The following is a 13,805-nucleotide window of genomic DNA, read 5'->3' on the forward strand; positions in this document are numbered from 1 at the left end:
AGGGATAAAATGCAGGTTTTATGTGGATTGGATCACTTGCACATGTACAAATTTATGAAAAGTTTATAGTAATTTTAATCTAAATTATTGGTTTGTTGTAACAAAACAATTATTTAAACAAATAGCTGTTTTGTCGCAATTAATGATGCATGCCACTTAAATAATTGGAAGCAGTTAAAACCAAAGTTCTGAAAAGCCAAACGTATGCTGTTTCATTTTGTCTATTCCTTCTGTGACCACATCTGTGATACATTATTTCTCAATCAGGAGGCAAAGGAAGCAGTGAAAACCAAAGTTCTGAAAAGCCAAACTTATACTGTTTCATTTTGTCTATTCCTTCTGTGACCATCTGTGATACATTATTTCTCAATCAGGAGGCAAAATATTGTTATTTACAAAACTAGCACCCTTGTATTTTTTTTTTTTTTTTTGAACAACACTATCGATAAATTTATGTGTCGACGTCAAACCATTGAAATTTTGATAAAAATAAAAATTATCAGTTAGGGTTTTATCTTGAATTTTGATATTTGTGTGAGAATTTAAAAAGTCGATGAAAAAGGGGGCTATATTTGTGAATAGCAATATTTCAAGTTTATGAATATAATTGCCCCAAAATAGTAACAACACAAGTACTTAACAGCATAAAATAATACAATTAACACATATTCAATGATTACCTTGTACCAATCAACGAAAAACATAAAGAACACAACTTCAGAAATTACACTGAAACGCAGGTATGTATGCATTCATAACCAGAAACATAGCAAAAAACTGCAAAATACACATCTGGCAATAAGGCGTTATGTTTACAATGATTCCATAAAAGGCATACACTAACATTCATTTAACAAACTAGCATGCAAATGGCAGATTGAATAAAAAAAAACAATGAAAATAATCAGCTAACATACAATGTTGAACAAAGCTCAAGGACCTTGCTCTCATGGCCAAGAAAAGGGGAACATACCAGACAGCTGCTCTCTCTGCTGCTAGTTTCCATCTAAGCAACGCCATTACAAGATTCTAAACAACGTTGAAATTTAAGGAAGAAAGAAAACTGAAGGTTATCTTGCCAGAAAAAATGAAGGTGAAGTCCTCTCACATTTCTCACTGAAAATCTCATTTTGAATTTCATTTCCATCGTGACAGAACACGTTGTTATTGACACTCTGTTCTGAGCTTGCATTGCTGCTTGTAGCAATAGGAGAGTCAGAGACACTAACTGTTCTACTTATCGTTAATCCTGATCTCACACTGTACAAAGATGAAGCTGGAACGTTGCTCATCAAAGGTCGCAGAGTATTAGGAATGCTCCGTCTTATATCCTGTGTTGCAGAAAAATATCATCAATTTATATAGCAATTTTATGCAAATATTGTCATAGAACTTGCTTATAAAATTAAAAAAAAGGTCAAAATGGTCCTTTGGCTGTTTATAAGGGGTGGGTCATTTTAGTCCCGCAGTCTATATCAATTTAGTCCCATACCTTTTTAATGGGAGCTAAAATAGTCGCTCCTTGAGGACTAGTTCAGTCTATAATAAAATAGATTGGGGATTAATTTGACAATTTTATAGACTCTGTGACTAAAATGATCCCAGGTAAATAGGGACTATTTTTGCACTTTACGCCTTTTAGAATGGAAAGAAAGAGAACAATCACATTACCATATGCCTCATAGCCATATCAAGTGATTTTTTTGACAATGTTCTCCCAAAGCCAGTGCTATCTGGTGACAGGGAGGATTTCCCTGAAGAATGTGGTTCATCATGCTTGGGAGGCGCTAGTCTCCTCGAATTTACCACTCTTTCAACCATTTTAGTTCCTATGACAACCGGGCTCTCGTTGTCACAGCCATTCATTCTGTACCTGCTTGATGCAGGAACAGAGCTACCGCTCACAGCATTCCCTTTAGGGACCCTCCCTCTACATGGCGAGGAGGACTGCCTCCTAGGCCTTGCAATGGGTCCATTATCAACAGAAGGTGACCTGGAGCTAGGTGCGCCAGGTCTGCCCCTCGAAGGAGAAGACCTCTCAGGCATTGTGGTCCTCAGATTAGGAGGTGCATCAAATGAAAACCCGGGCATTTCAGATGGTTTCCAAGGTGCTGGTCTCACTGTTGGAGAGTTTCCTCGTGATGGAGCTACAGTTTTTGATGAGTTTGGGCCTGATTTCAGTATAGAACTGGCTGGCAGAACTGATCTTGCGATAGAATTGGTGGGACCTAACCTGCCAATTGAACTAGTTGCAGGGCCAGATGTCATAGAACTGGTTGCAGTGCCTAATTTTATGATGGAAGAAGAACGATTAACAGGAGCTGAAGAAGCATGTAGGCTAGATGGGATGGATGACCGCCTAATTGGAGTATCAGACCTTGATGCAGGCTTGTTGGCTGATGGTATGGAAGACCTGGTGAGTGTAGAAGATCGACCTGGGGTGGATGGTCTTGGTTGGGAGACCACTGATTTTGAGGGTAATGTAGAACGGGAAGTGGGAGTTGAAGATCTGGGTATTTTCCCAACAGTTGGGCGTCCATTTAGGGTTGCAGGCCTGGAAGCAGAGCCTACAGATGAGGATGGCCTTCCCATTCCAGAGAATGAAGAGTTTAAACTAACAGAGGGGGCCATCTGTCTGGATGGTGCTATAGTTTTTGAAGAATGATCTGCGGGATTAGCTAACTGCGATAACAGTAATGAGAATTGCATTAGCACTCAAGAGGATTCAGAAACAATGTAATGTACTTGGTTCCAAAGGTAAATGAACTCGAAATGCAAGACATCAATATTATCAAACATTCAATCCCAAAAAAATTTCAACTTTGATACTAGTTATTAGAGAATATAAATCAAATGAGGACCAAATTTAGGCTTTATGTACCAATGATCAAATCCATTTTCAACCTAAAAGTTAAAGCCTATGAATGAGAATTAATCAATCAAGTACTAGGAATGCCTGTACTAACAGATTTTTCAACTATCTAATGTAAATCTCAAGTGCCTTAGTAGAGTCTTGTTCCATGGAAACTTCTCAAGCATGCAAATCTTACTAGTGGTTCATACATTTCTAAGATTTGCTTGCATCCTGAGTTTTAGAGCTTGTTAGGAATAAATATTATTTTTTATTTTTATTTTTATTTTTCTTTTGTGTTTACGTTTGTTTAGTATTTTTTTTATATATTTCTATTTTTTTATTTATAATAACAAATTAATATGTTTTTGAAAACACACAATAATTTTTAAGTGTTTTGAGTGTCTTTAAAAAGAATCATATTTTAATCAAATAATCAAACATATTTTGTTTCAAATCAAAACATAAATAAAACGAAATAAAAATAAAATAAAAATAAAAGTGATCCCAAATAGCTCAAGAGTTACTCATTGTTAAATATTGATGCCAAGATTGGGAGTGAGTTGTCCTTTTAGGAGCTTACTTCCCGGCTTTCAACCAGCACTTTATAGACATTTCTTTGTAAGCCTTTTAATGCAAAGAATGAACAAAAATTATAATTAAGATCATATTTATAGATAACTTCCTAGAGTCTTTAAGAAATAAGCAAAAGTGTTTGTTGGATTGCTATATCATATGTTCCTGATGCTGCCATAATGATACAGCATGAGATCTCTACTTAGCACTTCCAATATTAGTTTTGCATCATTATTTTTATCAATTTACTCGTGCTAACTCTATAACTTTATCATCCATCATATTAGGATAGATTTATTAGTTTCAGGTTTATATTCTATATGTGAGGACACAAATATAAAAAAATACTCAATAGAATTTAATTACCAATTTGATGACTAATTGAAGCAAATTTCTCCCTCGGAAGTTTTAGCCGGCCCATGGGGTGTTGAGATGTATAAACTCTCTCTCTCTACCCATGCAAATCCCCTCTAATCTAACTCCTGAAAGCTTTATTTCCATATTTCCCTGCTTTTTCAGTTAAAAAAATATATTTAACCACACTGAAATTCTTTTTCATGCGATCACCCATGCAATAGGTATCAGACCACCATCACTGTCTTAATTTGGTGTCAGCATCACTCTCCATTATAACCTCATCATTTTTCTTTGACAAATATTCCTTTGTCATCATATCATTAATAGGCCAACTAGAACAACACTACAAAAATCTAACCCAACTAATCTGTTGAGAAATAACAGCAATTCCTCATGCTTGGAGGATACCAAGCTCTTTTTGAAGTCACTTGAGGATGGAGAAGGCAACAGTCAAGTTACCTTCATCATTACAATATCTGGAAAATAGTAAGTCTTGTCAGAGGCAACACTGAAAATTCAAGTAGTTCGTTAGCACCTATATTTCAGAAACAACAACACGGAGTAGAAAAGATCAAATCAGTTTGAAAAGATTAAATGAATTTCCTCAACTAAACCGAATTCATTAATAAAGTCAGGGAATGTGCATAAATTCTAGTTATAGTTGGTTGGCTGAAATAAAATAACCACACGGCAGCCAAAATTGTGTTTTTCTTACCCAAACCCAACTTGAAGATAGAATTGGTTAGGTCAGGCCAATTTAAAACTTAAAGTGAAAATGTTATCAATGCATGATATAAAATTAAGACAGGCCTATTAGGTCGCGCGTGGATAAATTGATTTATAGAGTAAACTCCATTTAGCATGGAAAGATGAGAAAAATGTAGAAAATAATAAATTGGAGCAATACCCAATAGACAAGGCTTTCCATGTCATAGAATTTACAAATATCTGAGATCTATAACTTGGGCTTGCATAGGTTGTTAAACTACCATCTCTGAATAATTTACTCAACTAAAATAGAGATTGAGCTTAAACCCACACAAAACTTGAAAATTCCTCTTTTGAGGTTTTTTCTCAAATTATTCAAATTCATTTAGGGTTTAACATTTATAAAATTGTGATTTAATGTCAGAAAATTAAAAAAAACAACAATTTCCATAATTTTAGTGTAGAAAACTAAGGGAATTAAACTGCTAAAGTTCAAAAGCAAGATATATCATAAAAATTACAGCAAACTTGAGTGAATCTGAAAAGTATGTTCCACCTTAAGTTTATTTAGTATGTCGTAAGCTAGGAAACAAGGAGCCAATCAAAATCACATAGAAGTAAAATACGAGCATCGCATAGCTCTATCATCCTTCTTACCCTAGAGTTTATCAGAGTGGGATAACCTTTTGGAGTATCATTATACCCTACAGGAGATCTGTGAGACTCCTGCAGACATGGAAAAAGTGGAGTGCCTGGCGGTGTGAGAAGCCTGTAAAGCAATGGCATAAAAAATTAATCAAAGTCCAATCAACTAATTATTCATTACCATTTAAAAATGTTGATCCCAATGGTTCACAATATCAATTTACCCACGCTAAAGCATAATATCAGACCTGACAACAAAGCAAAAATATTGAAAACTGTGTAAATTACTGATTAGTACACCATTTAATCAGGTAAAAAGTATCCATCATAAAAGAAAAACTATTATCATATCAAAAACTAGCTCTTCGGAAAATACACTTGACATGGGAACAACTGGTAGGCCCTTCTACCTAATTACTTTAAAATAGGAAGATTTTTATACATACCACTCAAGTCCTAGGTATTTACTTACCTAAAACGTAAACTTCAAATTTTACATACAAGACACCTTACTTATGCATGAAAAGATATATTTCGCCTTTTAAAAGTTCGAATGTTTGTACGTTCAATGTGATATGAAAGATTTGGATGGTACAAATGCAAAAAGGTAAAATTTAGGTTTTAGATAAGTAAATATACAGGAATTGGGTGGTATGCATGTAAATGTCCCCTTTAAAATAATCCAGCTTAACGAAAAGTGACTTTCACGTCCCTTTTACTTTTCATTTACTATGGCTCTGTTTAAAGGCAGACCTAAAAGAGATGAGGCTGATGTACTTGCTTCCCGAATGAAAGTTAAAAGCATATTAGGTCCCGGTAGATTAACAAAAGCCATGATATGCTAGATGGAAGCCAAATTTCTGCAAATAATTAATCTGAAACATTAACAAGATGATTTGATTAGTGCAAACAATGGCATGATTTCTACAAAATAAAAGTTCGGTTTTCACATGTAAAAAAGCTCCAGAATACCATTGCACACAACAACAACAACAAGAAGGAAGATGCTATTTTTTTGGGGGTTTTAAAACAACTTTTTGGGATTGGTTAAAGGTACTATTCCATCCAAAAGAAATATATTAAAAGGACTACAAAAAATAATAAAAATGGCAAAGTAGCAATGCAAACGACAAAGTAACATAAACAACAAAATGGTAATGATATGAAGAGATGGGCATAAGATACAGTAGCAGAGAGAGAGGAAAGCAAAATCCAAATAATTAAAGTTGGATTAGCAAACCATTTTCGCAACGTAATTATTCGCACAGAGAAACCATAAAATGCAATGATCACTCAAAATAGAAACTTTCGCAGAATTACCAGTCATAATCGCTCTTCTCACAGTCCGAGTTCAGAAATTCATCAACTGTCGTTCTGCGCACAGTAGACTGTAGCATTTTGAAAATTGGAGAGCCCCCAGGCACAGACTCTGCAACCAATATTCCCATTTTTTTATAGAAAATCATTTTCGTAGTAACATTGGACAGTTTTGAAACTTATCAATTGAAATATTTGAGAAAACATACCCATTGACGGGTCAAGTTCGTCCGATTTCTGGAGAAGAAGGTTGATCTTTTCCTTCTCTCGTTTCCGCATCTCAGTGAACAGGGTGAGCTCCTCTTCTCTATCCTTGACTACCCTTCCCACAATCCCCCGCGGCTCCGGTGCCCTAAAATTTCGCTCCATTTACCGCTCCACCACTCCAAGCTACAATCCGCAACGATAACTTATTCGTTAACACCAAAACACCCAAGATCCGGACCTCGGCCTCAAAATCAGCTGGGTGGAAACCGCATTTAACATTTTGCTACCGATCAAAGGTATAAAGAACAGAGCACAAAGCTCAACGCAGAAAGACCGCCATAACAACCGAGCTCTTACCTCTATCCACCTTTTTCTTCAAGAGAAACTGCCATTAGGGTTACTGGAAGAGCACCAAGTAGGTATGCACTCGAGGAGAGCGGGAGAGCGGGAGAGCGGGAGCCAGGAAGGTGACGAAAGGCATTCGGCGTTAATTTGCCTGCATCGTGCTCTCCAGTCTCAACTTTGAAACCTGGGCGAGGAAATGAAGTGAATTGGTAAGCTGCTGTAAAACCGGAAATCGCGCCCATCTAGCTTGCTTCTAGCCAGTATTTTTTCTTTTGAATAAAAATTCAATCTTTTTAAAATATTTTCATATATGCCACTTTTAATTCTTAATAGTCGTGATGCGGCTGAAATGTGAATAGCAGCAGATTCGACGTGCAGAATAATATTTATAGATTATAAAAAAAATTTGGCAGTAAAGCTACTAAAATTTATAATCAATTAAAATTATTAATTTAAAAATAAAATAAAATATATTAAATTTTATTTAAATGAATAATTTCATAGAAAGAGTAAGATTTAAATATTGCTCTTACTATTTTTAACATCCTAAATATTGCTCTTACTATTTTTAACATCCTAAATATTGCTCTTACTATTTTTAACATCCTAAATATTATTTCATAGAAAGAGTAAGATTTAAATATTGCTCTTACTATTTTTAACATCCTACAACTAAGTGACTTGGCTTGTCAGAAGGGCTTGTTCGCAACAGCTCATGTTCAAACGAGTCGAATACGAATATTTTTTTTGCACTCGATATATTAAAGAATCGAGCATGAACAACGGTATTTTTTAACGAGTCAAACACGAGCAGAGTTTGGGCTCACTCTAACTCGGCTCGTTTACACCCCTACCTTTAAATCAGTTGTTCATCAAAAATTAAATATTAAGACAGGTTTAATTATTTTAGTTGACCCCACAAGGACACAAAGGATCAACAGGGTCAACCAGGTTAAACTGATTGAATGTGAGTTAATATTAGGTTCATGTGCTCATAGGATGGATCCTAAGGTTGTGGATTGAGTGTTAGGCTCCCAAGGTTCATGGATCAACTAACTAGGTCATCCAAAATATTCTTGCTCCGAAGTGAGTCAATATTAGGTCCAAAGTCTTGTAGAAGGGCTCCTAATGACAAGTTTGACTTGCTTCAATCTTGTCATTGATCTAGTTGTTGTTAACTTTACTTCATCTATATAAGCTGAGAACCAATTTGAGTTCATCTTGAGCCATTAGGATAGTCTAATAAGAAACTTGTAAGGGCGCTTATCTACTAAGATTGGATCTTATAGACTGAAAAATGTATCGTCTCATTTAAAAAAAGGTCAACAAGCTTCAAGATCTTGACATCTTCGAACACATATAGTATATACAACTCATCATATTCACTCATCCATTCTTATTGGAGATTGTATTCTTAACCACTTCCAACCCTACACTAAACCCCTAAACACTTAGCAACCCTCCCTTTATCAAATATAGTGTAGGATTCAGCAGGCTCAACCATCTCTTAAAAGCCCTTTAAATCTCTTAACAATAACTCATTTACATCTTATTGGAGAAGGGTCTTGCTACACAATCTTAATAATTAAGAAAAAAAACTTTCCCGAGATGACATATTATTTCTCCGCTTGCTAACTTAAGGTGACATGTTATCTCACCTTAAAAGAGCAGGTCATAAATCATCCATTTAATACCAAAATGGCATATTATTTTTCCATAAGAAACCCTATCATTATGATAATGATATCCTAAAATGGTCCACAATCCTACTTTGAGATGGTCTAACACCTATTGAGTCACTCTAAAATGACCTATCATCTCACCTTGAAATCATAGGTTATCGTCTTATTGACTTGAGATAGTCAAATATAATCTCATTTCAAGATGACTTATTGGCTCACCTGGAGATAGCTATTCTTGAGGTAATGCTCATGAAGTGCCATTATATAACCCTAAGACGTCATGTTGTCATTCTTCTCAAAATGACCTCTTATTTTGTCATGAATGACATGTATCCATCTCATCCTTACACAACCCATCATCATGGTTGATCATCATCTAATCTTAAGATAACATAGTATATCACATATATCACCTTGATGCGACATATCATCCAGCCTTAACTTGACAACCACTGCCTCATCACAAGACTACCAATTATCTCCTCCTGAGACGACATGCCACTATCTCATCCCAAGATGGCTTGCCATCTTTATGCAAAATGACCTATCATCTAGCCTTGTGATGATCCATTGTCGTCTAATCTTGAGATAATCTATAGCATTAACTTTAAATAGAGGAGACACTTTATCTTCAATTCGTACTATACAAACTCATGATTGGAAGATAATTTGTTCCTTTTGTCATCAAAAGATCAACTCATCTTTAAGAATGGTGTTGATCCATTTTACTCTTAATAGCCAAATGAATACCGAGATGAAGCCTATAAGCGTTGAAATTATTTTAGTTGAAGATCCAAATCCTATCATTAAAATTGTTTTGATGGTCGTAAAATTAGTGTTAAAAATAATTTGAATTTGAGCTTCAAAATTAATGTTGATTCTCATAGCCTTAGATGAAGAGCTACCATAATCTTAATGTAATTTGATGGTGCAAATTTAGCCTTATTGTTATGTTCTACCAATGAAATTATTATCAAAATATGAATAGTGATCTTTTTTCTAATTAATTGGTCATTTTAATTTTAATTGGAAGTAATGCTTTTAGAGGGCATAGAATAAATGGATCAAGATAAAATAATACATGATCTTGCCTTCTATGAGATTGTTATGGTTATATTAAACTAAGATACTTTAAACAAAAATATATTTGACAAATTTAAGCCAATTGTTTATGTTAGTGATTAATAAGTATAGATTCAAAAAAATATATACAATGGTGGTTATAGAGATTAAAAAATAAAATTCTTAGGGTTATTTGTATAGTAGCCCAAACTATTTTGTATGATTGATGTAACTTCCTAAAAGGTCACCCATCCTATGAGTGCTTCTGTATGAGAGCTTAAATTTGGAGTTTCAAATGGAATTACCAACCACTAAACCAAAAAGTACTTTGATATTTAAGAGTTCAACCTTATTTTTTATTATATGTAATTGACATTCTCATCAATATTTTCATGCATAAATATTTCAAGAGAGCCCCAACATATTCAAGAGATAACTCACAATGTGTAACACTTTATCCCATCCATAAATTAAGAGGAGACTCCGATGATATAATACTTTATTATGTGTAATACTTATTTCTCACTTCTACAAACTAATGCAACACTATGACACAATTTGCAACAACCCAAATTACTACCAAACTACACACTGTCATGATTATATCAAATTAGTCCAACTCATAAAATCACGCACTCTGAGAATACTCTCATACAAGCATGCTTAACTTACGAGTTTATGATGAACTTCCAACCATCACACCAATCATTAAACAATTCTTAAGTATATTTGTGAAATAGCCCAAATTATTAACCATTGATGTTCAAAAATTGTTATATTTATTAACATTAAATTAAGTAGAAAATTTTACATACATACCCACAAAGTTATCATGTAAAAACATGTCCAACATCTAAAGTCTTATATTTATCATTATACACTAGTGTACAAGAAAGTGTATTTAACTTTTAAAAAATTAATAATTGTGATATTTTTTATATAATATTAAAAAATTATATGTTATGTATGCACATATGAATGTATAGGTTTTAGACAAATAAATAAAAATTGTGTGGTATCCAAGTAAATGCAACTAAATATTAGAGCATTATAAATGTGATCGATACTTGTACTTCCCATTCAAGTATTATGAAACATATTTTTTATATTTTGCATAAACATATGAACCAATATTAGCGAATACACATGAAAATAAGAAATTGCTGAATTATATTAAAAATAAAGAGACGAACGCATAAATGAATTTATTTAGCTTTGTAAGAAAAAGAAAAAATCCTTTAGGAGAAACCGCAAGCAATTCATGAGAACAATTGACCACACGGTTCCAAAACAGTAATTATGAACAAATGAAAAATCATTAAAGTTTGGTATGCTATTAAGAGGCAAGTTCAAACTTTTTAGTTGAAGATTTAGGGTGTGTTTTACGCGACGGTGCGGTGCCAGTCCAATATCATGCCGTAATTTTTTTTATTTGGCAAAATAGTGTTTTGTCTATATTCTTAAAAAAAACTGCAGCTGAAAGCTACATTTTTCCACCGGAGATATGACTAATTACAGTGAGTGCTAGTGGTGATATTTTTTGATATGACTGCTTACAGTGAGTGCTAGTGGTCATATTTTTCAAAAAAAAAAAAAAAAAATCTCAAAATTGCTTGATTAAACAATTACAGCGGCCCTTCGAGCGATTATTGCGTGCGGATAGCTCACACAGAGATGCGCGCGTGCGCTCTCCGATCACAGCCGCACATCTCCGATCACAGCCGCCAACTGTCATCAGCTGCGATGCGCGGCTGTGATTCGTGCGCTTTCCACACGTAATAATTAGATCACAAACAGATCCTTAGGAAAATACCTAAATTATGAAAATTTTCTCAATTTTTGGAAGGCTATAAAAGAGAAATAGTACATTAGAAAGGTGTTCTAACGCTGGAATGAGCAGGAATAAACAAAAAAAACAAAGGTGAATGCACAAAAAGCCAAAAGCTTTAATAACAAAGCTGGTACAAGTACCAAAAAGAGAATAATAAGCAATGGAAAAGAAGAAAAGAAAGGAAGAAAGAGCTGTGCTGCATAAGAGTGTTGAGTGAGGGGCGTCCATAGTTGACCGAGACTAAGGGTCTGTTTGGCGCAGCTGTGGATTATCAATGGAAAAGAAAGGAAGAAAAAGCTGTGCTGCATGAGTGTGTTGAGTGAGGGGCGTCAATAGTTGACCGAGACTAAAAAAATCTTAATTAGGGTTACCTGAATAATTTTTTAGTTAAAAATCCAATCCCTTTAATTTTTTGGGTCAGATTGCACCTGAAATTAACTAGAAATCAACCCAACAACTCAAAATTGACCCGAAATTAACTCAAAATTCACCTTAATTTAACTTGAATAGCTAGGCGGGTCCAGGTTGGACTTTCTACCCTATCCAATATTAAGATCGGGTCAAGTCAAAAAGTTTCAAGTCAGACAATTTCAGGTCGGACAAAAACTCATCGGCGAACACAATCAAACACCCTTAGTGTTGGCTTTAAAATAGAAAATACAACTAAAAAAAAACATTAGTATAAATATCTAATAGTGTTATAAAGGATATAAAACAGAATAATAATCTTAGAAATTCAGGGAAGTAACATTCCTTAAAATTACATCGCTTTTCTGTGAGATCGATACTGAGGTTTTTAAAAGAAAACTCTATATTAGCTGAAACAATACGTATACTTAAAAAAAACGTAACCATAACAAAAAAAAAAATGGATAAAACCTCTCATGAGAGGGATAGGGCTCAATTAATAGTATTTTAGGTGCAATTAATGCCGGAATATGAATCATTTTGATCGGACGATCCGGAGAGATGTTATCATAAGAGATGCTCTCATGAGAATTGATGTTCTAATGAGAGATGCTCTCATGAGAATTGACTTGGAAAATAGAAGGCAAAAAGAAGAGAACAGACAGATATTGAAAAACAGACTTCCATGAAATAACTCTAGCAATGCGTAGTACCCCTTCTTGGTGGTCTATATGTTAAAAGAAAGAAAACGTAACTATAACAAAAAAAAAAAAAAAAGATAAAACCTCTCGTGAGAGGAATGGGGCTCTATTTATAGTATTTTGGGTGCAATTAATATCGGAATATGAATCATTTTGATCGGACGATCCGGAAAGATGTTCTAATGAGAGATGCTCTCATGAGAATTGACTTGGAAAATAGAAGGCAAAAAGAAGAGAACAGACAGATATTGAAAAACAGACTTCCATGAAATAACTCTAGCAATAAATTGAGAATAAGAATTTATACACCAACCTCAAAATGCTGATTTTGCACAGATTTAATTGGCTTAAATTTCAGTTTTATTTGAAAGCATCAATTATCACCATCTTGATTGTCTGCTGAGTTGACTCTGGAATTTTATGAGTTTTCCTTTTCAAAACTTTTTTGGAATTTTATGCATTGAAAATGGAGCTTCATGAATCAGCAATACAAACAACTTGGCTTTTAAGAAATGGGGCAATTACATACATACCACCAGAAACTTGCTATTTATAAATCAACCGTCTTCTTTCATCCATTTTTCAAATTCTCACTGAAATATCAAAGTTCATGGTAAAACACAACCCATATTTTTCATTTTATCAAATTCTCAATAGGTTGATCATGGCATGCGTTGATAATTCGGTTCAGTAGTTCTAAAAAAAAATCATCTTGGTGGTTAGTTTGTAAATATCAATATTTTGGGGGGTCTGTATGTAATTATCCCTAAATGCAAGTACAAGGGGTTGACCACCAGGCACATCATGACTGACAAATAATAATAATAATAATAATAATAATAATAAAAGGATCGGTAAGCAAACACATTGTCTACAGGCCCTGCACAACTTTTTATCATAAAATGAGATAGAATTAAAGTGCTAAAAAAAGGAATAATTTCCATCAACATGCATAAGATACAACCGTTTTAAAGATAAATTCCTCAATGCAACGGTCCAGGCACAGAAGAACGCATCAGCAAATTTTCTTCAAGTCTTTAAATATGTTTAAACTATGTAAAGATACAATTCACACAAAGCTCAAAACAATTCAAGCCAATGTGCAGAAATATGAA

At 34.1% G+C, this 13,805-nt stretch overlaps 1 protein-coding gene across 2 annotated transcripts; it reads right to left on the minus strand.

Annotated features, from left to right (window-relative positions):
* Window positions 1-724: 724 nt before the first annotated feature.
* LOC110022512 (endochitinase A-like) lies at window positions 725-7,262 on the minus strand. Of its 2 annotated transcripts, none has more exons than XM_020721486.1 (6): window positions 7,019-7,262; window positions 6,664-6,844; window positions 6,458-6,566; window positions 5,150-5,261; window positions 1,672-2,682; window positions 725-1,331 (listed from the first exon to the last, which is right to left on the minus strand). In XM_020721486.1, the coding sequence occupies exons 2-6, from the start codon at window positions 6,821-6,823 to the stop codon at window positions 1,071-1,073; spliced, it is 1,653 nt and encodes a 550-aa protein (XP_020577145.1). In that variant the 5' UTR covers window positions 6,824-6,844; window positions 7,019-7,262; the 3' UTR covers window positions 725-1,070. The 2 variants fall into 2 exon arrangements, with proteins under 2 accessions (XP_020577145.1, XP_020577144.1); XM_020721485.1 differs by having other exon boundaries at window positions 6,664-6,916.
* Between the last annotated feature and the right edge of the window lie 6,543 nt (window positions 7,263-13,805).

Source organism: Phalaenopsis equestris, unplaced genomic scaffold, assembly GCF_001263595.1.
Source record: "Phalaenopsis equestris unplaced genomic scaffold, ASM126359v1 Scaffold000194, whole genome shotgun sequence".
Lineage (NCBI taxonomy): Eukaryota > Viridiplantae > Streptophyta > Magnoliopsida > Asparagales > Orchidaceae > Phalaenopsis > Phalaenopsis equestris.